The sequence below is a fragment of the Empidonax traillii genome, unplaced genomic scaffold (genome assembly GCF_003031625.1).
Source record: "Empidonax traillii isolate 1590-97213 ecotype Southwest subspecies unplaced genomic scaffold, ASM303162v1 scaffold27:size3997909, whole genome shotgun sequence".
NCBI classification, from domain to species: Eukaryota; Metazoa; Chordata; class Aves; order Passeriformes; family Tyrannidae; genus Empidonax; species Empidonax traillii.
This window is the reverse complement of record NW_020955220.1, coordinates 3646198-3672046: the sequence shown is the minus strand read 5'-3', so window position 1 is coordinate 3672046 and position 25849 is coordinate 3646198. Positions and strand designations below refer to the sequence as shown.

The following is a 25849-nucleotide window of genomic DNA, read 5'->3' as shown; positions in this document are numbered from 1 at the left end:
ATTGGAAATAACTTTAAACACAGAAGTGCTTTTCTTGAATAAACTATGTTATCAGCCAAACAAATAAAACTGCATTTGCCTTTAAGCACAGCAACATTGACATCTAGTGGCTAGTTAAGCTTCATGTTTGATATTCTTTGTATGACAAAAAATTGTGGAACATGCCATTTACTGAATTTGACAAAATAAACATGCATTGCAACAGCCTGTTCTCTCCACATAACCTCCAGATGATTACAAAATGACTAGCCTTTTAATGACTAGTTTGGAGTGACCGGTACCAGTGATGGGAACTGGTAAGTGTGAGCCATTGTCCCTCCTGTACAGCCCCACTGGTTTTCCCTGGCTGTCAGGAAGTCTTAAGCTTGGGAGTCAGCTGCCTGCCTGAAGTGTGTGCCTTCCTCGGGGCTCGTCGGGAGGCACAGTGCAGCCCTCAGCTTGTGCACGGGTACATCTAAATGAAGAACTGCCCTTACTGAATGTGATGGCACATAACTGGCATATGTGAACACCCATTTTTAGTTTCACTTGCTTTTCAACAAATTACTAGGGGGACTAGGGGGCTTCAGATAGGAGAAGATAAAAAATCAAGAACATGACAGATGCTAAGGTACTGTTTGTACTATGAAGACACGAAAATAAATGATTTGGCAACTTACTTCATAGACATGTAGAAGATAGGAAGGTGCCAATATCAAATAATTTTAGAAAGTCTAATTTCCTCACTTGTCAACAAAATAACTGACTTAATGGAGAAAAAAGGAAAGATTAGACAGGACAGATCTCAATTTTACCACCCTTCCTGATCGTTCCACATTACTATCTCATAATCAAACTCAAATGTAGACAGGTATGTCCCCTGCAAACAGCTCTTAGAATGGATGTGGTTGACTGCCTTGCCTTTGTTCTCCATACCAGTGGTAGTTGCCTCTTCAGGCCTGCTGGCAAAACCTCCTGATTTATTTTATTAAAAATTGGACTGATGTTTTAATTGGCTAACCAAACTAATTCAACAAATCAGAGGCTGTTGAGTTCAAACGACTTTATCAGAAGATCTTCTACAGGAAGGCTGATGTGTTTCTTCCTGGCTAAATACTGTTAAGGACTAAACAGCTATGCTTTGTGTTTCTTAAAAATATATGGAGAAATCTGAGTCTGAAGAAGAGTAATAAAACATAAGAGTTCTCTAAAATGTAACCAATATAGAAAGGTTAAAGTACTTTCTTAGGCTGCAAAGAGGGAAGAGGGCATATGTGTCTTCAAACTTTTAAAGATGTTATTCAAATGATGATCAATTCTTGCTTCCTGTATCAACTAATGAAGAACATTAAGAAATTATCTCAAGTAGCAACAAAGATGATTTTTCTTAGATAGTAGAAAAAAATCCTTTATACCTAAGAGGTTAACAGGTTAAGCTATTTATGCTGTGAACTTGCCTGTACTGGAAGCTTTCAGGAACAGCTCAGAATGTTGATATTCTTTGAATTCTGCATCTCTGTCATGTATGCACCATGTCTGACTTAAGCTTTTTGGATACACTAGGTCTCACATTTCGCCCATTCTAGATTTAGGGCAGGACTAAAGTAAAAACTACAGTGATGTCTCCTTTGTGAACCATGAAGTTCAGGGCTCCTGTAATTTAAGGCGATTGTTTCACACTACTGCTAAGTGATCTAAGAGAGAGCTGCTGCTGAAAGGACAACTCTTTTCTCACCTCCTCCTTCACTCCTATACCATCCCTCCATCCCTAAGACTTTTTGCCCCACCACTATTACTCACAAGACACCACAGCAGGATAGTCACAGGAGCTAGGCTGGCAGAAAATTAAATACTGCAGTTCAGCAGAAGTGGTCAGATGAGCACCAGGGCCATTTCAAGAAGAGGAATGCTCTCTTCAGCAGCAGCTAACCTATAGATTGATTTATCTGTAAAGGAAAGCTGTGCTCCTAAGGTTTGGTTGTTCAATCACTGAAATCCAACTTAAAACCATAGCACCTCCTGCCTGCAAAGAGTTATGTCCCTTTCTTCTTTTTCCCATATCTTCCAGTCTGGTGGGACTCATATGAGAGAAGTGCCTTTTTGGTGTCAAAGCATGGATTTTACTGGATTTAAACTGTGGAGATACTCCCATAGGAACAAACTATGGTGCATACACCAGGGGCTAAGAACAGGTTCAGTTCCAACTTCCAATTTATTTAGGAGGCCATTTCTGATTGAGTTCCTCAGCTGTAGCTTACTGTAGCTCATATATAAAAAGCAATCAGGTGATATTTGAAAGCAACACAGTCAGACATCAGAAAAGCATAGATGAAATTATCTAGCCGCTATTCTGAGAAAAGCTGTTTAGAAAATAACTTCAGCATCTACAGCAGTTGCTGTAGTTGGACTCACTGCAGAATTTTCCTGTCCCAGAAACTTTATTTTTTCTATATGCAGGCTTTTGTGGCCACAACATAATGCCAAGAGATTCAAGAATTGTAAATCTTTCCTCTACCTTTCCCACTCTTCTTCAAAGTGCATAATCAATGATATGTTGGCCCAGTTTCCAGAATCATGTCAGTATTCATTCACACTAAAGCAGTCTGTCATTTCCATAACAGAAGAACAACAAAAAGATGCCTGCTATTACAGCTTTGAGGGTATACATTATTTATTCTGAGATATTTAAATTATTAATTAGGATAATTCCATTTTTGCAACAGAGTCTCTGCCATTTAGAGGAAACGGGCCACATTCAGTAGGACTTCAGCAGAATACTGCATACACACAGATAAGCATAGTCTCACTCAGTTCCTTTCTGTGGGACACTTCAGTATCACCTTTACATACCTTCGCAGCAATAACATAATGAGTAACAAACACTAGGTCAGTAGCAAAAATACTTCTGTTTTTAAAAAGGAGATTTGGTACACCCTGCATATTGCAAGGACAGCAGTAGTATTTTAAATATTTCCCTGTATTAAGTGTATCTGTGGTTTAAGAATCCAGGAATCAATAACACAAATGGAAACTTTGATACGTCCAGAAGAAAGTATCCGTGATGGATTGATTAAAGCATTTCAGAGCTCAGCAGTCAAAATGCTGGTTCAGGTATTGTGTTTGATGGGAAACTAACCATTCTTAGACAGCTACTTGCTGTATCTTATGACTTAATGCTGAAGGTTGGTACTTCCCAGCTACCTTATCAGAAAACACTGTTAGTTTATAAAGCTCTTCTCTGATACAACCCACAGGCTCTAAAACTCTATTGCCCAGTTGCCGTCGGTCCTCACAGAGAAACTGGGTCATGTACGTTCTGGGTCACATTTCGTCCTCCTAACTGCGAGATGGGGTCGAAAAGCAGAATTCGGAGTTACCGATGGCCGTGCCCAGGCTGAGCCGCGCCGGGGGCAGCGCGCACCTCCCGCACGACACGGGCACGCCTGGCAATGCTGCCCGCCCCGAGCGCCTCCCGGGCCCCTCCGCCCCGGGGGGCCCTTTCTCCCTCAGGGGTCCCTTCCAGAACGCCGACCCCCCCCGAGCGACCCTTCCCGAGCGACCCTTTCCGCCGGGCCCCGGTGCCCGCAGCGGGATCTGAGCCGGAGCCCCCCGTAGTGGGGAGTGATCTACCCGAAAGAGCTGGGGGTGGTGCGGAGGCGAACCGGGGCGGGGAGGAGAGGGGCGCGCCGAGGCCTCTCCGAGCCCCCGCGGCTGAGTCCTACCTTCCCAGAGGCGGAGACCGCGGCAGCCGGGGCCGCGCACCGGGTTCCCGGGCAGAGAGACTCCCCTCGCCCCTAAACATGATGAGCGGCTTTCCCCTCCCCTCCCGTGCCGGCTCGCCCTCGCCCTCCCCCGCGCCCCGCTGCCCCGCGCCGCCCGCCGCCGCGGAGAGAGAGAGGGAGGGAGGAGGGAAGGGACGGGAGCTCCCGGCGTGGGCGCGCTCCGCCTCTGCCCCGCTTTCCGGGAGCGGCCCGCGAAGCAGCGCCGGCTCCGGGAGCAGGGCTGGGCGGCGCAGGCGGCCCTGGCCGCGCCGCCGCCGCCATGGAGCCCAACCAGCTGCGCCTCTCCGCGGCCGTGAGTGGGGCAGGAGGGAGGGGAGGAACGGAGGGGACCCGGCAGGGACAGGCCCGGCAGAGGCCGCGGCCTCCATGGCGGCGGGGCCGGGCGGGCGGGGAAGGGCCAAGCCGCCCTCCCCGGGCGGACTGCCGGCAGTCTGCGCCCCTACCCTGCTCCGGCGGGGGGGGACGGGTCAGGCGGGCCGGGTCAGGGCTGGGCGGCTTGCGGAGCATGAGGACGGCTTCAAAGCCGCGTCGGACCCCCACGGGCTGGTGGTGTTCGCCGTGACTTTTCTCCATGGAGCTCCACAAAATTCTAATGCTCGCTGTCATGGTCTTCTGATGGCTACCTTTTACTCCTGCTTCTTCTATCATAGCTTTAATAGAGGGGCAGTATCTTGTGGGTGCCTTTTTTCTTTGTCGGGGCCGTTCACTGTACAGTATATGCAAGCACTCCTTGCAGTTGATTTTACAAGGAAGAGTAGATTTAAAGGTAATTGAACTTACTATCAGGTTTTTTTTTTCTCCAAGTAGGGATTACAAAGCCTCATAGACATCAGTGTGGGAAGAAAGTGTTGCAGGGAAGCGTTCTGACTTTCCACATGGCACCTTCTATCCAGATAGGATGGCTTCTCAAGCCCCCGTAGAGATCCCTTCAGTCCTTCCCAGAGTAGTTCGTACCAAAACGCACTCAGGCCTGTTCTGGGCCACATCTGGGCTGTGAGCAGACACGAGCACAGACCTGTGTGCTGGGCAGATAAAGGGGAGGATGAGAGTGACGCTTATGACAGGAGTAGCAAGATTAGGGCCGAGGTCAGGAACCATGAGTTGGGAATTTTTTGTCTAGGATTGTTTTTGACTTTTTATTCTTTTTAACTGCTTTTTTGTGTTCAGGTGTATGTTGTGGTCAGGAGCCAACATGAACTATGAGGTGTCCATTTCACTAGTGTGCATCTACCTCATTGAAGAGGCTTAAGGGAGGTGCCTTCTTTGGATGCAAATACCTGCTGTAAATGCAGTGCTAGGGAATCTGTAGTGTCCTGTTTTGAAATCAAGAGTTGATATCTCTGCCTGCTGTCAGCTGTGTACAGCATTCATACGTTTACTGTGTTTAAATTGCTGGGGTTTAGGACTCTTAAGTTAAGTGGACTCTGTTCTGTCTCTAGTTGTTTCACTATTAATTAATCCAAGATGTTGGGATTACTTAAATGTGAGCTAAATGTACCCCAAAGCATAAAGGTATTTGTTTTAATTTTGTGGTTTTGGTTTGTTTTGTTGTTTGGGAATAAAAAGTTCAGAGTTCATGCAACAAACAAAATACACTGTAGCATTTAAGTTGTATACCTTTCAGGTTTGCATTTTGATAAAATATTTGGTATTTACATTAATAAATTACTAAAAGCATTCTGAATCTCTGACAAATTCCATCAAAGCAGAGTTTGTATTAAAGGGTTCATTAAATAATGAAAATACTCATTTTAAATATTATTGACAATTTTGCATGCCCATATCTACATCTGCTAGCTTGGGCACAAAGCTTTGGTATCTGCCCCTTTTTACTATAGTTACATATTAAAAACATTTGCTTTATCTGGGATTCTTCTCTGTCTTTTTTTTTTTTTGTGGAGAAGGGAAGAAATCTGGATTAAATTTTACAATATGAAGCAGGTGTGTGCTTACATAGACCTTCCAAAATGGAAAATTCATTTATGGATGAGATTCTTTGATGGAGTTCTTGTCTTACCTAAAAGTCAGGTCATCTTGGTATCATCCTAAGGCACCAGGTCAGTAATTGTTCAGTCCCAGTCTCCAGGAGTGCCATCCGGCACTGCTGGAGCTGCTGATGCCAAACCCAGCTTCAGTGCAGTACTGCCCATCTGCTGTTGCCTTTGAAGGAGGAATTTATCTGTGAGCTATTGTAGTGATTCAGAGGAATGTCTGAAGCTGTGGAGAGTTTTCCTGTTGGAAGAGCAGCCTATACCTGCCTTAGCCATACTTACCCTTATATTCACAGTTAACTTTTCAAAAGGCAGTCATCAACTGCTGAGAGCTCTACAGTATGACTCTGTCGGAGCAGCTTTTCTTGCATCTTTTTTTCTTTTTATTTGAATCATTCCTGGAGTCAGTTGAGAGCTGATTACCGAGGATATCTGCTTCTTTCCTGGGGCGCATCGTCCAAGGTCAATTACTTTGTGAAAATCTCCTTTCATTTGAGCATTCCTCTTCTTGCCTGTTTCTATACTTCATCTGTCTCATGTTGACTTTCATGCTCATTGTGTTGGCTGGGACCTTCTTCCCTTTTGAGTGTGAAGGAAGCTCTCAGTGTTCATCTGGGAAGCATTACTTTTGCTATTTAAACCATTCCCGGTTTACCATGATATTTTTTTAATTTAGAGGCCAAATATAAATATATTTTCTGCACACTCTTAGAGTATTCAGCCTTTGCTAAAGACCACATGAGCTTCATTAATAAAAATAGTGATAGGCCAGCTATTAGAACCACCTCAGCTATGGAACTTAGCACCATTGCTGCTCTTTTGCCAGTGCATGACAACCACTTACTTACACCAGACATCTGCTACACTTTTGTTTGTGTCTGGTAACTGATAATTTTTATGTTTCTTGGGAAATAGAAAGCATAAAGGCAAATGAAAAGTTCTGGTTTGCTTTTATTCACATATATATTTATATGCAAGCTATGTGTTCTTCAGAAGAGTTCAAGAGTGGAAGGAACATTACAGTATTAGTTTGTTATTAGCAATAATAAGAAAAAAATTTAAAAAAATCTTAAACCCAATCCTTAACTGTCAGTTTGAGGAGATAGTGTTTTACGGACTCTGCATGATACAAATCAGTTGTTGATGTCAGTAGAGGATATGGTTCACTCTTCAGCATGGCATTTTTGGGAGGCATTTGCATCAAGAGAAGGCACCTCATCAAAATTATCCTGAAGAGATGTGTCTTTTTTGCAGAGTTTTGTTTCTCAGCTTTTTGTGTGAGGAGGAGGAGGATTGTACGTAATGTGAGACTCAGCTGAATCAAACACATTCCTTTTCTCATCCACAATCTGAATTACCAAGATATTTAGGTAGTGTGTGTTTGAGCTTTTCCACATGCAGATATATAATAACCACCCCTCTTGTTTTTACCTCAGTTGTGTAAAAGCTTTTTTTTGGTGTCTGTGCTGGTTTATGCAGTTCCCAGCTCTGGCTGCACTCTCCCTTGTGCTACCCCTTCAGCTGGCGAGTGTAGCTGGTTGCAGGGGCTCTGGATGAACTGTCAGGAAACTTACCTGGGTTAAAATAATCTTTTTTTGATAGGTTCCTTTGTAATGTGGGTGTAGTTTCACACCTGTAACTGAGCAACTGGGAGGAAGGTACCAGAGTAAGAGTGAGGGAGAGGAGATGGGATCTTAAGCCATTACTTCTGCCGAAGGAATTGAACATAGAACTGTACCTTGAAAGACGGAGATGTTACATCTGGGCTTTAGTCAGTGCTTGGTTGCTGAAGGCATTAATTTGACATTGTAGTCCCAAAGTGTGTGGAAAAAAAAGACTACATTTCCTGATAGGAATGTTGTGCTGATTAGGTGGTATGTTTTTGCAGGCATATTGTTGGTTTGTATTTTAGTTATTGTTTCAATCAGATTTCCGGTTACCAGTATAAGATCTAATGATCTAAAATGCTGTACCACAGCCCAAGAAACTTTTGTTCCCATCTTTCTTTGTTTATAATGTGGGCATATTGTTTGCTGTCCTCCAACCCCTTGGAAGAATAGCTTCTGGGGAGATTACTCGTCTTTTTCTTATATAGGGAACATTAGTTGAAATTAAAAACCAAAGGTATATATCATACTTCTGGTTTTCTGCATCTGTACAAAGATTAAATGTGGGGACATCTGCATATAAATTATTTATAAAGGCATCTTTAGACAGACTGACAGTGTCTTTCTTTACCCTGTGTTGTTTGGAATATACTCTGCATTGTCTGTTGAATTTGGCTTAGTTTAGACATATGTGAGAATTTGCACTTTTTTGCTTACTCTCTGTCTTTGTCTTTTATTTATACATGATAGACAGTACTGATTTGTAATTATGCCATATCCGTGTTACATTAGCAGATATATTGACTGGTCTATTATTTTCAGGCACGTGGCCATGGAGGTTATGATTCTGATTTCAGTGATGAGGAGAGTGGAGAGAAGTCTCTGCAAAAGACTAAAAGGTAACGTAGTACAGAATTAACACTTTGCATTACACATTTTGTGCAAATGGCCTCTTAGTGTGCCTAGAAGATGATGCTGTTGTATGTAAAGTCTGGTGTTGAAATGGTTTTTGAAAAAATCAGTCTCTCTTGATCTCCTCATGTCAAGCTTGCCAAAGCTTGTCATCTCCTAGGGGCAGCTGATTGAATCTGTTCTGCCATCTCCATCTGGTGTCTATATCCTCCTCAGTTCTCGGAGCAGTGTTTCGTTTTTCCAAGCATTAGTATCCACTGCTGGGATTTGGCAGCACTGTTCACTTCACTGTGAATCCATCAGGACAAATGGAACTGGTAGGAGAGCAAGGCAAGAAAGGCCAAGTGGTAGCAGGCTTTGTAGATATAAAACATATATAGATATAAAGTGAAGAACTAATGCTACTTCTTTATTATTTAATTTGTGAAGAGACCTGGGAATTGGTGAATTGTGTTGTATTCAATCCTTGAAGTGTAATTGCACATCTCTTATCTGAGATGACTTTTGCTTATTCTTTCAGTAGTTCCCACAATTAGTGACCTGGAAATTTGTAGTCTGATTTCATTATATTGTAAAGGTTTTTATTTATTTATGTATTTATTTTGGTTTGGCACTGCAGTCCTTTGACACTTTCTGCACCGTACTGAACATTTGGTGTACGTTATGCATATACGTTTCTTTTTCCTGTCTCTCCCTTGATCTTTTACTGGACTTTATTTAAGAAGACTTTCTGGGAACTTTGCTGGGTCTCTTGCATATTTTTCTTTGTAGAAAAATTGAAAGAATGGATTTTGTAGTGTCTGACTGCATTCTGGGAAAGAAAATCATGTTTTAATCATTGGAATAAGAGCAGGCATTGTGGTGTTTCATTTATTTTATAAATATAGCTGTTCTCCATTAGAACAGTGACTGGTTTTGTTCAGATTTTGTTTTCTTTAAAAGGCTATTATAAATTCTACCCTTCTACTTTCAAGGTGGAATATTAACTAACCATCAGGAGCCTTTCAAAAATACCGTCATCATCCTTGTTCTGGCACACTAATGCTGATTCCCAGTAGGCCTTTTATGTGATTTCACTCACTCTCTATGTATATATCTTCTTGCTCTATATTGATACTTATTTTCACTTTAAGGAAAATAGTAGTCTTAAATTTTCTCCAAATTGCTGTTTTATGGAGTGTCCTTATGGGAATGTTGTGCTTTTTGAGCAAATGATGCCCTTAGTTTCTAGACTTCTATTCCATAGCTTGGAATACAAATTCTCTGGCTTGCTTTCTTCAGGTTTCTTACTTCTATTCTTTCTGCCAGCTAATAGTTACAGAAAAATCTTTTCTTCACCTCTACTCATGAATGAAACTAACTAAATATACCTTTTACTAGCTAAAATGCATCTCTTTATAGTTAACTTTTTATTACTTTGTTGAATTCTTAAGGTATTTTTAGCTACCTACTGACAAGTATGGTTCACAACATGGCAATTGAGTTTTAAATTTGTGATTCTTGTCATTACTCTACAAGAGGCAGAGCTGTTTAATGAGGTGATGGGCCATTGGCATGGAAGGTTGGGATAGGGTTATTAGCAGTCATTCTAATTCAGTGAACACACTGTCCTTTCTGTTCCTACTTTGCTGTGTAGCTGAGATTTGCAGCTGAGATTTGTAGAGGACTTTGAACATAGAGTGAAACTGAGGAAACTTTGGAGATTTTTCATTGTGGTTCTATAATATTGATAAAATAAATGTTACAAATTGCTGTTTTAAGCATTTTCCTTTATGTGCTACCTGTGATTACCATTCTGATTTTGTTTTGTAAATGAGGTAAAATCCAAGCTGATATTGGTTCTGAAGTTTTACTTTATTTATGTAGAAACTAGCAGTATAACAGTTTTTCTTAATCAAGTTAGTGCAAGGTTTGGCATATGGAAATTCTATTGTTTATGGAAAGTTCTTGACTAACATTTCTTCCCCTTTCCCACCTACCTTTAGAAAAGAGGATGATGGCCTTCTGGTAAAGCCATTCCAAAAAGCAAAGCAAGGCGGTGTGGTTCACAGACAATTCGCAGCTGAAGAATGCGATAGGTATCTTTCATATACTGGTTTTGTGACACATTTTTTGCCTTAAGTAAAAGATAGCTTTCACTGAACCATGTTTGTTATTAACAGGGAAGAAGCAAGAAAAAGAAGATTTCACTTGATATCAATGAGTGCTGTATCCTTCTGTTTCATTTTTTTTCAAGTTTGAAGATGGGGCACAGGTTATCCATGATGGTAAAATACTGGGATTTCTCAGTTATGACAACAGGTGACAGTACAGCACCAGATACTGAGTCCTTCTTCAGAGGAGCTACTTTTTGTTGTTGAGATACAAGTTAATTGGAAAAGAAGGCATATATAATGTTTTTATTTGTGAACAGGCTTATTTTCTGAATAAATAATTACAAATTTTGCTCAAATTGTGGTACAAAACGTGTTTCAAATTATGTCTCTGAGGCCTATGTGTTCTAAAAAGCATTACGTAATTTTCCATGATTTTCATCTCCAAACTAAAACATACAGTTCTTATTTGTATGTTGATGGTAAAAATGTAATAAATTATTCCATTTTAGTAGCCAGACTATTTTTATAATACAGAAATACAAACCTTTTTAAACCAAAACTGCAGTACTAAGAAGCTGTTGTCTAAATTTGTTGTTGTCTAAGCTGAGGAAATAAACCAAGTTTCTGTGTATGTGTGTACAGAGCATCTTTGATAAAGTAAGACAGTTTTATAAAGGCCTGGCAGCTAAATGAGGTTTGAAACATTGAATTGCCTTGAATTCCTGTATTTGGAAAGTAGCTTCTATGAGAGGTTATTATGTAAAAGTTGCTAATTAATTCTGTTATTTCTGGAAATTCCTGAACTGTTTGGGAGGCAAAAATGTCTTTCTCTTGAGTATATAAAAAGTTTTGTAGTTTTGTGGTTTTTTTGTGTTTTTTATTGGTTTTTTTTTTAGTGTTAAACTATGGTAAAACAAAAGAAGATAAGTTCTGGAACAATCCTTAATTGCTTTATTCAGTATGAAAGACATAAAAAGTTAGTGCATGACTACATTTTATACTATGGTGGCAAAATAGAGGACTTCCGACGAACTGGGTGAGAACCATTAGCAAATTTTCCCCTCATGCCCCTAAAGCTCCCTTGTTATGTCAAACTGGTAAATATGTATTACAGCTTTAGGGGCAGAAGTGGATGTGACTGTGTGTGAAATTACTAATTATTTTGGTCAAAAATGGTAACTACAGTAGTTGTAAATTGTAAATCCAAAAATCAAAATTACACTGTTTCATATTGGTTGCATATTTTTAGATAAGACCTTACCATGAGCTGAATTATTCTTGTTTTGTTCTGCAAAAAGAAAGATGACAGGTGAGCATTAATTGAAGGTACATTGAGAAATATCTGTCAGTACCTTCAAAATAACAGTCTGAAATACTTCTGAAATGTGCAGAATTACTATCCATTGTCCAGAATAATGATAACCTTCTTTAGAGATATATATATAACTGCCTTTTAAAATCACTGTCTTCAATAAAGAGTATAAAAAGTATTTTCAGATAGGATCAAGTCATCCACAATTTCAGTGACCATTTTCCACCTTCAGTTTTTTTGGGAACAGGTATGCCAAGGAATACATTTTTGATAATTGTACTTCATAGCAATGAAATTTCATAGCAACGAAACTCCTTTGTGCTGTGGGGTGGAAATCACAACTGTGATTTATATATCTGATGCTTACAAATTATTATTTGATGGACTTTTCATTTTAACTTACATTGTACTAAAAACAAGTGTGTCCTTTTGTAGAGCAAATGACAAGACGGATCTTGATGTTATTAGAGAAAACCATAGATTCCTGTGGAATGAAGAAGATGAAGCAGACATGAATTGGTACTGAAAATAGTATAGAACATGTTATTTTTAGATCACCTGTACTAAATTTGTAGTGTCCCCTACTAATTAAGAATTACTGTGCATATGTAGTGATCATTCTTTGATCTTTAATACATTCGAAAATGAAAGATCATTAGGAAGTCTTTCATATTGCACTATTGCTCAAGTAGCAACATGAGCTGATGACAGAAAAGCTAATAAATAATTGTACATTCTCTGAGATTCAATTGACTCTTCTGAAAACTCTGAAGAAATTAGAGTTTGAAAAACATAGTTCAGGATGTATTGTAGGTTTATTTCATGTATATTTTTCCAATTTTATGGAAATTACTCCTTAGTTTAATGAGTGTGTATCTGTTTCATTTCTCTGCAATTTGTGTTCTTTGCATGAAACAACGTCTAATGTCATTACAATATAAAGTGACTTGTAATGTTCTACATTTAATAAAAAAATACCTTTTGTTATAGGGAGAAGAGGCTTGCAAAGAAGTATTATGATAAATTGTTCAAAGAATACTGCATAGCAGATCTCAGCAGATACAAAGAGAATAAGGTATGTTTTAATTATCATAAATCACACTGGTTTTAAAGTATGTCCTTTTTAAAAACTGCCTTATGATTGTGGATATGTTATGAAACCAGAATGTTGTACCCCTTCCCTAGAGAAAGAGTTGTGAGAATTTGTCAAGTTACTTAATAAGCAGCAGCAATTTGAATCCAAGCATTGTCACTGCCCCAAAAATGTGCTTCTGTGGGAATAGGAGCATTTCTGTCAGATGGTGTTTTATGAAGAGGTACATTGTGTGTGAAAAAGGCAGAAAATGCAAAGGGGTTAAAGAATGAAGGCTAGAGAGGTTGCTTGGAGAGGAGCAATAGATGAAGCCTAAAAAACCCTGGAATGTTACTGTTAAAAAAAAGTCTCAAAGGAGTTTTGTACTTGAATGCTGGCAGAGACAATTTTGAAAAAGTCTATTCTAAAGTAGCATCTTTTGCTGGTTGTTCTTTTTTCTTCTGTTTGTGGAAACAGGATCTGTATGTGCCTTGTAAATAAATAGAATTTCTTAAGAGAAACAGCCCAATTCCAGCACCAGGTTTTCTTCTTAACTGGAACAGCCTTTATTTTCTCCAAGTGTTTGGCTGACTAACTTCTTAGTCAGAGAGCATACAGGAATTTTCTATTGTGGTTTTGAAAAGAGTGTTGCTAAACTCAGATGTGTCTTGGTGTTGTTAACACACAGTAACCCAGTGCTGTAAACAGTGTTTATATAGTTCTTTTAGACTATTTATAGTATTGAAAACTACATTCATTGGTATATACTTGCAAGAACTGGGCTTAACTCTGTGAGGCAGAAAAGATGATAGTCATCTAAAGACAATTGGAACAGTAAAATGTGAACATTTAATTAAAATTAACAAAAATTAAAATGCTGAAGATATCTCCCCTCCTTTTTCCGAGTAAATTTTATTTTATTTTCCTATAGCTGTTTCATATCGCTCTGTGTCCGCTCTGTCTCCTAGCTGATCTCCCTGGAGCAGGCTTACAGATTTTGTTTCTTTCACCACTGTGCCAAGTTTCTGTGTGTTTGTTATCTTTTGTGGGAAACTGTTCTGCCCTAGATTTTTTTTGTGTGTGTGTCATGTGAACAGTATTTCCCTGTCAGACTTCAAGTGTGCCTGCCCTAACTTTGAGGTCACTCTTAATTCCCATTTATACACCTAAGTCATTACCTGTATTTTTGGAATTGCCGTGTCAGCATAACTGCTGTGTCATGCAATTTGTAAAATATTTATACTTTCTGTTCTCAAATATGTTCTGATCATGTGAAACTCTTTTCTTAGAAATATGGGAAATAAAAGAGATTTTTTTCAATTGCTGATTTATCCATGCCTGTGTTTGGTAAAGGAGGATTTCAAAGCAGACTTCTTTCTTGGAGGTCTGAAATAGGCTGCTGATCCCATTAGCACCAATGGAATGCAGTCTGTGCTTTCAGATTTTTCCTGTCTTGATTTTTTTTTTCTGCATTTTGAGAAACTGTTGGATATCTTTAGCCCCCCGTGCCTTCTGTTTTGCAGTGCTGGTGCTATGAGAGGTTCAGGGTAGATAACAAGCTTCTTAGCTGGCCAACGTTTTGTATGATAGTTGTTGATGCTTTATATTATGGTGCTTCATATTGATATAAGAAAGAAATTTTTTACAGTGGGAACACTGATTCACTGGAACAGCCTCCCCAGTGGTATGTTACAATCCCCATGGCTGAAAGTTTTGCAGATGCAGATGCACAGGGTGCTGGATAATCTCATCTCTGCCCCTTTTTCCATGAATGGTTCAACAGAGTGGTCTGTTGAGGTGCCTTCCAGCCTGGGCTGTTCTTTGATTCTATTGGTTCTATATCCTGCTTAGATGGTGTCAAAGTAAAGTTGGAGGTCAGTTTTCTGTAGTGTTTTAAACATATATATTGCACAGATTGAGATTTGCACATACATGCTCATCTGGCTTTTCACAGCTGTAATTGTTCTACTCCAACAAAATCTTTTAGTCAGAGAATTTTTCTAAAGATCTCTGCATATAGAATGTATCTCAGAGCTCAGATCTCTTTTGGAACTTTTCTTCCAAGAAAAAACAATGTTTTCCCAAATACTGGACAATGATAGTGGCCAGTTTCATGGGAGCATCTCTCTTGAGGTCTGAAAAATAAGCAGAGCACCTTGTCAAAGGCTGAATCTCAGAAGAAAACAGTGAGAAGCCCTAAGACATATGAACCCCCCAAGGCTGTAGCCACATTGCAGTTGCTGGCTCCGACTGTTTCACTGACACACATACATAGTTATGCACACACACACACACACGCGCAGAGATGGCTGAGACTCCTCTGGTCTCACAGCACACCCCCTGTGCTGTCAGCCCCAGACATACAGAGGTGCTCTCACACCCAGAGCTGACCCGTACAGACCTGCTCACCCTCCTTGCTCCCAGGCCCTTCACCTTGCTGATGGTCTGGCTTGGTTTTCACTGCTGCCCTCACACTCACTTGCACACCTGCACTCATCTTGGTTGCTGGCACTGCAGGCAAAGAGGACCCTGTGATCCACGATCCCGCTTTTCATTGTGTGGTTAGGACATACAATCTTTTCCTTTTAATCAGAAATGTCAATGTGAACCTCTGGTATGAGGCTACTTAGAGACAGAGTGTTCTGACAGCTGTTGGTTGTGATGGGTCTGTTACTCCTTACATTTTCCCTATATAAGAATTTTTTAGGTCAAGGTTGTCTTTGAACCTTCAGTGCATCTTGTCTGCAAGCTTTCAGGCTGATAAATGACCGTCAGTATTGTCAGATAGTTTAGTTCTATTGTCAGTTTTGTAATGCAGCAAGGGAGAGTGCTCTGCATCTAAGCTTTACTTTGATATGCATTGGACTTGAAATGTTTTCTTCTCATTGTTGTCTTATTTTTTCTAGAAAAGTTCTTATTTGCTGTCTCTGCTTTGTTTTGTAGCTTAACAGATTGGAAATGTCTCCTATTGCCAAGAAACGAAATCTGTTTGACACGTGGTCATTAAATAGAATACATTTTATTCTTTTGTTTTTGTTTCCAGATTTCTAGGCCAACTTGTCTTCCACTTGGAAATGTTAATATTTTTGCTTTTGTGGTTGTTTTCCAGTATGGAGGCTTTCCTGTGAAAATAAAAATATTTAAAGTATTTTTATAAATAAAGTAGCATTCTGGCAAGCAGAGACAGAGAGATATTTTTAATTAAAAGAGAAAAAGTTAAATTTTCTGACTGGAATTAAATGGATGAACCACATGCAGGAAATCAATCAACTGACATTATTCTTTCTAGTACTGAATACATTGACTATTTACAAATTAATTTTGGTTCTTAACAGTTTGGATTTAGATGGCGACATGAGAAAGAAGTAATTTCAGGAAAAGGTAATGCTATCTTTCATTTTTTTATTACATTTCTTGATGATTTTTTTGCTGCTTTTTGATGTAATTCTGTTAGACAGTATTTGACAGTACTGGTAAGTTTATCAGATAATAATGGACGATAAATTGACTAAACTTCCAACTTCTCTGTTTTGTGCACGTAGGTCTAGAGTGGACATGATCTGCATATATTAACATTAAAAGAACATTTGTTTTATTTTCACAAGGCCAGATTTGTAACGAACACCACCATAATGCATTTGATACTGTAGAATACTCTTAATTGAAGTGTCTCAGTACTTTTCCTCAGGAAATTATTTATTAATAGTTTCTCCAGTGCTGTTCTGCAAAAGGTTAACTTTTTAATCAAAGTTTCTTTTGTGATGTCTGTTTGAGGCTAAATTGGAATTGAAAACCTCAGTGGGAATAGTAGGAAAGGTTATCATGTCTGCCAATCCTGTTTCTAAATCAGCAGGTTAATTCTATGTGTGAATTCTGGGACCTTGCACAGTGATTCCCATTCCATGGCCAAAGTGCTTGGGCATTTTCAAGTTGCTGAACCAGCAAGAAAATGAGGTGAATGTATTGCTCTTCCTGTGGGTGGATCCTCATACATGTGCAGTTTTCCGAAGTTGTGGATGCACACACAAGAAAAATCATATGGGGTGATGCTGTTGCTCAGTATCGCTCAGTTACAGTTCTGTAGAGAGCTGTTTGCTGTCAACAGCTCTATTATATATATTATTATATATTAATATACTACAGAAAGTTAAAAATAAAATATGTTTTTAAAAATATATATTTCATGTTAGGAAGTGTGAACATTAATTGTGGGATTTTTAAGCTATAAAGATTAGAACTTCTAAAGGTAGTTGTAGTAATATGTTGCATTCAGCACTACAGATTAAGTTACCAGATAGTTACATTTGGTGGGTGCTTTATTGAATGCTTTAAAAAGATAATTAAAATTAAATGAGAAATAAATTATTTTTATGTCTTCATGAGGGAAAATAATTTAAAGCTGCATTGTAATTTTAATACCTGGTACTCCGTATTTTAAAATGTGGCAGGGAGTGCAGAATTGCATGTTTCAAGCTTTTTAATAGAATGCTGATTTAAAGCGTCAATGGAATATAAGAATTGATAAATCCTCCCTTCCACCACTGGAGGGCGTGAGAACCCAGCGCGCTTACGGGTGTCGGACTCTCTTCCCGAGTGCGGTTCTAAACGATCCTTTAATAAAGGCGTGGGTCTTTAATTCTATTTTTAAATATAAATCAGCAATATAAATTGATTTACTCAAATCTATTAAAACATTATTAACTACCTTTCTTATACTTCGCATTGTATGTACTTATTTTAGCTGTGTCAGTAGTAGTGGTGATGAGAACCACTGCTGGTGCCTTCAAATGTTCACATTGCAAGTGGTGTTTCATTGCAGAACTGAAGTATATGAGGACACTGCCAATCCACTAGTTAGCAGCTTAAGCAGAATTTTCTGAGGTTAATCGTTCACCAGCAGTCCTGCTTGTGAGCCTATTAATACACATCCTTCACATCCCTTCTACCAGCCCTGTATACAAATCTGCAAAAGGAATATATGTATCTTTATTTCTCCAATATTAGGAAGTCAGTGGTGTAAACAACTTTGATTATGTACAGATTGCTTTAAAATCAGTGTTGCCTTTCACATAATGATCTGAAGGAAGCTTTTAAAGCTGACTTATCATTTCTCACAAAATTGGATTTCCTTTTCTTGAAACAAAGGTGTTTATGGAAAGTCATTAGAATACAAATTGTACGTCAAGTATATCAGGTAAATTAGCTAGGCAATAAGAATGTGGACATCTTCATTTGGTATGTACATGATACTTTCAGTGGTTTGGTGTTATTAAAGATGCATGTCTGCATCACACTTCCTGATCCATCATCCTCTACTAAGTATGTAATTATTTAGGGTATAGAATGTATTGTAGTAACATTCGTTTTTTCAGAGTTCATTGTTAGGCTTATTATTTCTTAGCATATCTTCATCCATACATTCCAAAACAGTTCCGGTTAGATAGGCATATAGGCAAGTTTGATTGATTGATTGCTTTGTTGTTCTCTGTTATTGTTTCCTTACACCAGATGTTATTTTTAGATTTGTGCTCTTTTTTATTTGAAAGAAATGAAACATAAAAGCAAAAACTGAGGAAAACTGAAAATAACAAACCTAAACCTATGCATGTTAATCACTGAATCACACTTTGCTGGTTTTGACCTCTTTACAGGTCAGTTTTCTTGTGGAAATAAGCACTGTGATGAGCAAGAAGGCCTGAAGAGCTGGGAGGTGAATTTTGGTTACATTGAACATGGTGAGAAGAGGAATGCACTTGTGAAGTTGCGTAAGTGAACCTTTCAAGGATATGTACAGTTGGAAGAAGACAAGTATCTTGTGCTTTAAAAGCCATCAAACAAGACTCAGTGATAATGATATTCCTTCATGCAGAGTGAAAAATGCTGAATAGGATATGATTTTCTTAATCCTGGGTGGTAGTATGATGGTCTTGATTTAGAAAGAACAGCTGTTATTATTATGTATGATGAAGTTGTTGCAGAGTGGCCACTTTGTACTGGGTGGTGTCATAAAATTAGAATAATCAATTATAAGGTTTTTTGTATATAGGTATGTCTAGTTTTAATGGACAATACAACACGAAGGGAGGATTTCAGCATTGTCATTGCTCATTTAGTTACTTGGATTAGGAGTCCTTAGGATTTTGAACCAGACAACTTCTTGCACACCTTCAGCTCTACTGATTTTAATATTTACGTTTTCTTACAAAAGTTCTTCAGTTAAATAATTTCTTTTCCATTCTTGCACCTTGACTGGGATTTTCTTATTCAGTGTTGTGTACATTTTAATACATTCATCAGATAATTAAACTTACCACAGTTTACACAATTAATTTGTGTAAAACAAGCTAATGGTGTGGTTTTTTTTTCTTTTGTGCACAAGACAATCCATGTTGGAGCACTGGGTCTCTGGCAAAGCTCTAAGACAGTTGTGAGTCTTCAATGTTAGTGTAGAACAATTTGATCTGTCCACAAAGATCCATAAAATGGGATGTTTGTACATGATAAGCACTGATACTGTTTTAATGAATAGTTGCCAGTGCTAAACCTGTGATCTTTCTCCAGGTTTAGTAAAATCTGGGTTTGTACTGAAGAATCTCATTGTGGTATTTTTCTAAATCCTGGCTGCAATTACATTGTAACTACAGTTTTAAAGGAAAAGCTACTGAAAGATCTACTTCTAAGTTTTGTTAATTAAGCTTATCAGAATAACAGCTGCAATGTTCTTGCTTTCTGTTTTTCAGGACTGTGTCCAGAATGTTCCTACAAACTAAACTTTCATCACCGGTAATGAAATATTTTGAAAATATGGGGGGTGAATTATTGATAGGTTACAGTTATGATGAAGAGCAGATAGGGGAAAGACTTCAGCTAGATGGTTAGGAACTTCATTTATGCTGAAATAGCATAAATGTTCTGTAGTTCTTATAAAGTCACTGACTTGTGACTCACCCTGTTGAGAGTCAGGGATTGTGCTAACGAAAGGGCAAAACCCCTCAAACTGGAAGAATCTCTACCTCCACAGAAGTTTCATTTGCTTAAATTCAGCCCAGTGACTATTTTTCTTATCTGAACATTCATGCGAAACACTTTTTAAAATTTTCCCACTTGCTGTGTTTCAGAGCTGAAATGCTTTTTTTTTACTGAAAATAGTGGGTTTGTGTGTGAGTCAAGTGACTGTGCTTGGAAAGTTTGAATTTGAATATTTGTTCTTCTTTGAGAATCACTTATTAATAGGAGAGAAAAACAGTGTATTTTGAACCTAAAAAATGTGTGCATTAAGATTAGATTTTTTTTTTTAAATTTGTTTTTTATATACTATCTGTAATCTTACTGAATTCAACAACCATTGACACTCAGGTTTTATGAATTTTTAATTTTGATGTGGCATTAACTTAGTTGTATGTCTCAGTAATTAACCCATACAACTATCTGCAAAGCATATGAAAGGCAAACCTCTGAGCCAGGAAACAACGATTTCTTTTCTAAAGTAACACAAATCAAATGTGCATCTAGTAGTTAATCCATTTTGAAAGTTAATTTATACTGAAATTCACTTGAGCACTGTGCAGACAGATATTAGGAAGGATAATTAATTAACTGAGATTAGTTTGATCTGTCTTGATTTTTGGAACTAAAGTCATAAAACCACTGGAGTTCTGAATAGGCATGGTCACACATTTTGACTGTTCCAGAGTAATACTTACCTGGAAACAATTTCACTCTTTGTACAAAGAAGCAGGAAAAAGTTAGCCTATGTTCTTACAACAAGCCAGTATAAGTAATGCTAAAAATAAAACACATGGCTTGGTTGTTTGAAGCAGCTTCTTACACTTGAGAGTCCTCTACCTCAGGTTTTGTTGCTATCAAATATGAAAATATATTTTAAAATGTGTATTAACTGTGTTTTTCTCATTACATATATACAAAGTAGTTTGCTAAAAGAAAAAAACTCAAGTAAGAATTTGGCATGTTATAAAATTGTTTTCTGTATTTAATGTTTGTTTGCCAATTCATTGTTTTTGTTGTATCAGTGTCATATTAGTGAGTTTAGCATCTTCTATCCTTTGCCTTCATCTATAGAGGTCTTGTGTTTCTATGGCACTTTTCCTTTTAACCAAATTAATTTTTTTCAGTTTAACTACTGGTAGGTTTCTGAAAAAATTACAACTGTTTGACTGAAATAAATGCTTCAGATTTCCTGTTGCATAAGAAGTACATATAATAGAGAAGGTATACATTCATCTTTTTTGAAGGAGGAAAGAAGTCAAAACACACAAGAAAGGAGGCACAGCTGTACAGAACTCTGAAGAGCCAAAAAATAAGAAGACAAAATTATCTCGTTCAGCAAAAAAGAAGTCCAAAAAAAAGACCCATAAAGGTACATTTAAGCTTTAAACCTTCAGTTATTAAAATATGATAATGTGTTAGTTGAACCTTAGTTCTGCTATAACTGTGTAGATATAGATGTATAATTATGTATAGATAAATACATTTAGTTATACATAGAGATATGTAACTTTCTTGATTCTAACACAGGTAGTCAAAAAGACTAATTTCTGAGGTAAAATTTCCTTGATGCAAAAAAGAGAGAAATTTCTTACATGTAGCAGAGAGGGAGAGCGTTTTGAAGAATATGCATTACAAGGAAAATTTGTCCAAGAATTAGACATTGCATACAAGAAAGGGTTGTGAAGTATTTCATTCCATGAAGCTTTGGGGTTGAAAGCCTTTTGGAAATGTTAGATAACCTTTTTACACCACAGATCTCGTGATAACATAACTGAACTAAAACTGAGACCTTTGCATTCATGAAAAAAAAAAAAGTCCTTCTATTCAGTGTTTACTTGCTTTCTTTGAGTGTGTTGTGTGCATGCATGTGGTACATGTTTGTGTGTAATACATTGTGATAGAAATAGCTTTGTGAACAATTTAAGATAACAGATAACCAAGGTAAGCTCACTTTTTTTTTTTTTTTTTCTATTTTGGTGCTTCTTTACAGATCAGGTTTCTTCAGAAGATTCAGATAATTCTGATAAAGGTAAAGTATTTTAATATCTCTTATGTTTTTGTAATATGTTGTATTATTTCATAGACATTTGTCATTGATCTTAGTGTTATTTGTCTCCTTTAATATTTTATAAAATAAAAATTCTTTGTGCAAGCAAATACGAAGGTTCAAATGAATTAGTTACATGTCTTGGAGAAAAACTGTAGGGAATTTTAAGAAGGAAATTGTTTAAGCAAAGAATGAAAATGTGGGCAGATAACAGAATGGAAATGATCAGAAAAATGAGAGGTCAGACTGTTCCAGAAAAGAGTAGAGGATGCAAAAATAGGTACATTATTAATTGCATGGGTCAAGGTATGCAAATATGTGCTGTGTAAGGAAAGTACTATTACATTTTTCTTCATAGAATTATACTGATATACTGACTCTACTCAAAAAAAAAAAGATTTAAAATAAATTCTAGGCTTTAATAAAGCTTTTTCCAGCTGCCACCAGTAGTACCTCAGAGACCTACTTGTTGCACGAGCACTCAGTCTCAGTAACTCTTTAGGCACTGGTTGTCTCTGTAGCTCAGTAATTCCAGTCTCCAGTTTCTTTTTGAAGAAACAAGCCCCATCTCCTGGTCATGCCAGTTCTTGCTGCAGACTGTCTAGAAGGGATTGAGTGTTTCTACTGATTGCTCTGCTCTGCTGTACGTTTTTAAGGATGTCTTGAGGCTTCAGATTTTCCCAGTTAGATACAGGAAGACCTGAAGCAGTTTTCTTATGACTTGGACCATGCCCAAAGTTTCTGTTTTGCCAGGAAAGCTTTATTGGAAGATCATTTTTTCCTAGGTCAGTGCGTATTTCTGATACGAGTTTTCACTCCTGTATACTTACACAAAACAGTTATGCAGTAATCCGTGTTTTCTGACAATTTCACTGGTAAGTCACAATGGGTAGAAATAATCATTTAAGTAGAAGTAAGGTAATTGATCCATTTAATGTCATTAATTGAAACTGTATTCTAATTCTGGGTTTGTGATTGTTTAATTTTAGGAACAAAATACTATGCTGCTGTTGTGTCAAGAGCAGTGTTTTCACACGATTGTTATGTTTGGTCAAAACAGTAGTTCATGGTATCTAAAAATCTTTTTGTTGCTACATTGTTATTTTCACTCTATGCAAGGTAATGTCTCGTGTTCATTCTCATAATTGCAATTAAACATTGCTCCTAGTAATATGCCATCTAAGTAAAAAAAAAAAAGGATGAATTATTTTAAAATTTATTTCATATACACTCTAAATTTTTTAACAGATTCTGATAACAGTGATGCAGAAGATGGTCCTTCAGATGCTGACATTTGGAAAGGTCCTCTACAAAGTGCAGATGAAAAATCACGGTTAGTTTGATCCTGTGAACTTGTAGCTGATAAAATGTACAGTGTCCATTCAGAACTGCAAAGGCAGAGATTTTTCTTGAGTGTTTCGATGAACAGTCTGACATTTAAAGTTATGTCAAATCTCTTTCCATGCTAACCTAAGAATGTGTTTTTAAGGAGGAGTCATACACAACTCTGGAGGAAAACCTTTCTCAAGCCACTGATACCACTGCTGTCTTACCTCCTACTATAACGTTAATTCTTTTAGAAGTAAATCCTAGCAATCAGCTCAGTCAGTTGAATAATTGTGAAGTGTATTGGAATAATTCAAAATTATATATAGGAAGAAGTTTGCTAAATATTTTTCATACAAAGGTTATGTCCTAGGTAAAGATCCAAAGCAGAACTGTCTTTGACATTTTTGTTGTTGTTGTTGTTCTTACAGGGAGGAGGAGTTTGATGAGTATTTTCAAGACTTGTTTCTCTAAACCTTGAAATTGATGTAGGCTGACTTTCTTCATGAATTGTCAAGATGGAAGTCTGGAAATCTAGTCATAATTTCTCAGAGACCTCTTTCTGCCAGTATACTTTTTCTGCAGTCACTCATATGAACCATTTGGGTAGATGATCTCTGTGGAAGGCTTCAAATCTAAAACCTTTATTTCACGTTAGGCTGTGTACTCGTGAAACAAGAGAAATAACTTTTTCAGTGCAAAAGATATATGGCACCCAGACTTAAACAAACAATATGGTTTATTGACATTACATCACGGAACTTCACTGCTTTTTATTTTATCCCGAACTTCAGTTATTGTCAGATTTTTATAAAGGAGTATTTATAAGTCTTTGTGAGTAGTTTAAAGTCATACACTTTAATTTTTTTGTATTTTTTATTTATTTAGCAAGAGTTAATGGCCTTAAATTTATTGGTCATGTAGACTTTAATATTCAGGTATTAGTCTCTGTAAGTATTTTCAAGTGCTATTGGAGAAGTTCAAATTTTATCCAGTATGTAATCTGCTTGAATTAAGTAAATTGTTTGTGAAATGTCTCCCATTTTATTGTGACCTTGTTTTAAATTTTAACTAAAATGTGATGTGTCTTATAATACCGTTTTTGAAAATTTGGTTGTTGGTGAAATTTTTGATGTAGAACATATGTGTGTGGCTTTCTACCGGAGATGTACATGTGACTTTTATGTTATCTGTGGCTTCTGATCTCCTTTCCATTAATTGAATGTTAATCCTTCTTTAAAGTGTAATCCTAAATATACAAGTAAAGCATGTATATTGCTTGAGAAACTTACTGGATTCTTCTACCTCTTCAAAGTGCAGCATATCTTTAAAGATTCATTTGGTTCTGTTTCACAAGAAACAGTCTGCACATGAATAAGTACAGTGGGTATTTTTTTCTGTCAAGTGAAAATTACTTTGGATATGAGGAACAAACTTTTTTAAATTAAATTTTCTTGTTATTCTGAGGAAAACTACTGTTGTATAAAATAAATCTTTTGATAAGTACTTCTCACTGTAGATATATGTATAGAAAGTATTTATAGTAAGCATTCAATGTGGAAAATGGAACAGCAGAGATGGTTGCAGTATATTTATGAACATTTTACATGCACTCATATGAATAAGTTGAGAACTCTATTTACAAGGTATTACTTAATAAAATTACACTTTAAACAGTTTGTACTTACATAATAGATGACAGTACAAGGACGTATTTAGGGTGTCCTTGAGTAAGAAATAAACGTATCCTTGCATGAAGGCTTCTTTAGGTAAGAAGGTGGATTTAAAGGTTAATTCTCTGTCATCTTGCAAGCTTGGTTGAGAGTCAAATCCAATCTGCAGCAATCTGCTTACACATGTGCAACTTGCCCAAAGGGGCTTTGGTCGAATGCATTGCTATATTTGTTGCTTCAAGTATTGCATATTAAGTATGTGTTCTGGATAACTAACTCCTCTTTGAGTCTTTAAAATACAGTTATAAAAATTTACAGTATACATAGTAAATACATAATTTAATACAGTTTGAATAAAATTACATTATCAAACAACCTTGAAATAGTTTTCTTTAGTAGCTGCATTTAATACAGAAAATAACACATGATACCCAGTTTTATGTCATAACTGTTTGCATAAAATATTTGGCTCATTTATAAGTCAGAATGTTTTAAGTGTTTGGAGTTTTTTTGTGTATTCCTTTAATTTTGAGTGATAATTTTACATAATATCTCTGTTTATAGAGCATGCTTAGAAAGGTTTATATAGATCAATTCACTCATTCTCCCTTCTCTGTGAATACTGAGGGCCCTTCAGAGGGGGAAAAAAAGTATGGGTGTTCTTCGTTTAATGGGAGAGGAAAAGTGGCAGGATTGAGTCTGCATGTGGAATTTGCTTATTGCAGGAATTGCATTTGACATCCATCTCCTTAGATTTGGAACCAGTTCCAGTGAATACTCAGATCTGTGCATAATACACCAGCCGTTTCCCCTCCTGCATCTGCAGGAGGAGCTGACTTTGTGAGACCTGAGTAGAATGTATGGAGTGGACTGTCATTGTCCAAAAACAGGTTTTGGTAGCTCTTAATTTTTTATGAGGAGCTAATTTGTGTGAAGTCTGTCTCTTGGTAGCAGAGAGAAAGGTAATATGAATTCTAATGTGCTCTGCCTCTGCTTTTCTTTCCCTTTTCATTATTAAATTGTTGCCAACTAATTGGTTATCAA

General features: G+C 37.4%; 2 protein-coding genes across 5 annotated transcripts in view; one reads left to right on the top strand and one right to left on the bottom strand.

Annotated features, from left to right (window-relative positions):
- LGI1 (leucine rich glioma inactivated 1) overlaps positions 1-3828 on the bottom strand; it is a 33442-nt gene extending 29614 nt beyond the window's left edge. The window contains exon 1 of the mRNA XM_027909376.1: positions 3702-3828. The gene's annotated coding sequence lies outside the window, so the exon portion shown is untranslated. The remainder of the gene's footprint in view (positions 1-3701) is intronic.
- Positions 1-25180, top strand: part of LOC114071549 (protein FRA10AC1) — a 36290-nt gene extending 11110 nt beyond the window's left edge. Inside the window, exons 1-14 of one of the 4 annotated variants that reach the window (XM_027909406.1) lie at positions 3928-4053; positions 8182-8258; positions 10257-10349; positions 10434-10479; positions 11327-11403; positions 12115-12198; positions 12670-12754; positions 16087-16132; positions 18403-18516; positions 19492-19534; positions 21004-21128; positions 21750-21788; positions 23055-23139; positions 23564-25180. In XM_027909406.1, the coding sequence (XP_027765207.1) occupies positions 4021-4053; positions 8182-8258; positions 10257-10349; positions 10434-10479; positions 11327-11403; positions 12115-12198; positions 12670-12754; positions 16087-16132; positions 18403-18516; positions 19492-19534; positions 21004-21128; positions 21750-21788; positions 23055-23139; positions 23564-23606 (990 nt within the window). In that variant the 5' untranslated portion in view covers positions 3928-4020 and the 3' untranslated portion in view covers positions 23607-25180. Of the gene's footprint in view, positions 1-3927; positions 4054-7350; positions 7372-7391; positions 7481-8180; positions 8259-10256; positions 10350-10433; positions 10480-11326; positions 11404-12114; positions 12199-12669; positions 12755-16086; positions 16133-18402; positions 18517-19491; positions 19535-21003; positions 21129-21749; positions 21789-23054; positions 23140-23563 lie in introns of those variants that run through there. The other 3 variants (XM_027909411.1, XM_027909417.1, XM_027909400.1) reach the window with 3 other exon arrangements.
- The last annotated feature ends 669 nt before the right edge of the window (positions 25181-25849 follow it).